The 1562-nt window shown below is 49.4% G+C and overlaps 1 protein-coding gene across 1 annotated transcript in view; it reads left to right on the top strand.

The window, feature by feature from the left end:
- LOC105533677 (ubiquitin carboxyl-terminal hydrolase 13) overlaps positions 1-1562 on the top strand; it is a gene marked incomplete at its 5' end in the record, with an annotated part of 75064 nt that overhangs the window by 10238 nt on the left and 63264 nt on the right. The window contains one exon of the mRNA XM_011972170.1: positions 1198-1323. Coding sequence (XP_011827560.1) covers positions 1198-1323 — 126 coding nt within the window. The remainder of the gene's footprint in view (positions 1-1197; positions 1324-1562) is intronic.

Below are 1562 nucleotides of genomic sequence, written 5' to 3'. Positions count from 1 at the left end.
GCAACTGTCATCCCACCCTCAGGGACCTTACAAGGATCTTTCCCTGATGCTCTGTCCAGCTGGCCTCTGCAGCCTTCACCCCCAGCTGCCCTGAGCCTTCTCCACTGGCAGACAGCCCACCCACTTCTGCAGGGTCCTGCATGGGTCACTTGGCTGTCTTCTGATTCTGAGCTGTCCTGCTGGTCCCCCAGGAAATCCAACATCCTTGTCCTGACAGAGTTGCCCTGCTGCTTGCTCTTCCCCTGCAGCCTTCCTAGCAGCTGCAGCCAGGTGACGGGCAAGCCCTCTACAAGCTCCTGGGAACTCCCTGTGCTCTGGTCCGGAAACAGTATGGGGTGGGCTCGTGAGCTTGAGCAGCTCTGCAGTGCTTTAATGGGCCGTGCAATGCCATTTTTCTTTCTTGCAAGTCTCCATTCTTCAGGAGGCATTCTCTCCGATACCCTCATGGAAGGGAAGGGGAGATGCTGCAGAGCTCTCCTCTCTTTTATTTATTTATTTATTAGTTATTTATTCATCTATTTTTTAAGATGGAGTTTAGCTCTTGTTGCCCAAGCCAGAGGGCAATGGTGTGATCTTGGCTCACTGCAACCTCCGCCTCCTGGGTTCAAGTGATTCTCCTGCCTTATTCTCCTGAGTAGCTGGGATTACAGATGCGTGCCACCATGCCCAGCTAATTTTTTGTATTTTTAATAGAGACGGGGTTTCGCCATGTTGACTGGGCTGGTCTTGAACTCCTGACTTCAGTTGATCCGCCCGCCTCGGCCTCCCAAAATGCTAGGAATACAGGCATGAGCCACTGCACCTGGCCTCTCTTTTTAACTTCCATCGGAAACCTTTCCTCCCAAGTCATCTCTAGCCTGCTCTGAAATGGGCTGTGACATTTGGTCAAGTCCTGTGAGAATGAGCCTAGTGCTTGTCTTTAGAAAGTGAGTACTTTCTAAAGTGTGTGTCATCTATTGTCTCTAGTTTTGAGTAAACAGGAAGAGTCTCATTCTGTGTTCTTCTTAAGTTTCATAGTACAGGGCCTGGCCCATAGTAAACACCAGCGAGTATTGGGCATTATCATTATTTACCTTCTTTGGGCTATAGTTTTCTCATCTGGAAAGTGGAGTTTATGGTGGGCTCTGCTCTGCTTGCCTCTTAGGACTGTTAACGTGCATGAAAGTATTGTAAGTCCATTTCATTTTTATACTTTAGCCACAGCAGAACGGGATCTCTCCGCGCATGTTTAAGGCCTTTGTAAGCAAGAGCCACCCGGAATTCTCCTCTAACAGACAGCAAGATGCTCAGGAATTCTTCTTGCACCTGGTGAATCTAGTAGAGGTGAGTAGTCAGTCTTTGCGATGCTCTGCGGGGTTGTAAGAAGGGTGCCAAGCCACTCAGTGCAGTCCGCTGTGGCTTGATCCGAGTGCCTCCCCATTCTCTTCTTGCTTCAGTCTCTTCTGTTGAAGCTGGTTCAGAATCAGCTCCCTGGAAACTCTCTGCTCAGCCCACTTGATGTGACTGCTCTTCACATGCTAGTTTCCAGACACTTGTGGATCTCTGTGCTCCTCTTAACCTAT

The sequence above is a fragment of the Mandrillus leucophaeus genome, unplaced genomic scaffold, assembly GCF_000951045.1.
Source record: "Mandrillus leucophaeus isolate KB7577 unplaced genomic scaffold, Mleu.le_1.0 Scaffold1278, whole genome shotgun sequence".
In the NCBI taxonomy this organism is placed as follows: Eukaryota; Metazoa; Chordata; class Mammalia; order Primates; family Cercopithecidae; genus Mandrillus; species Mandrillus leucophaeus.
The sequence above is the reverse complement of the archived record's forward strand: the minus strand, read 5'-3'. Positions and strand labels throughout refer to the sequence as shown.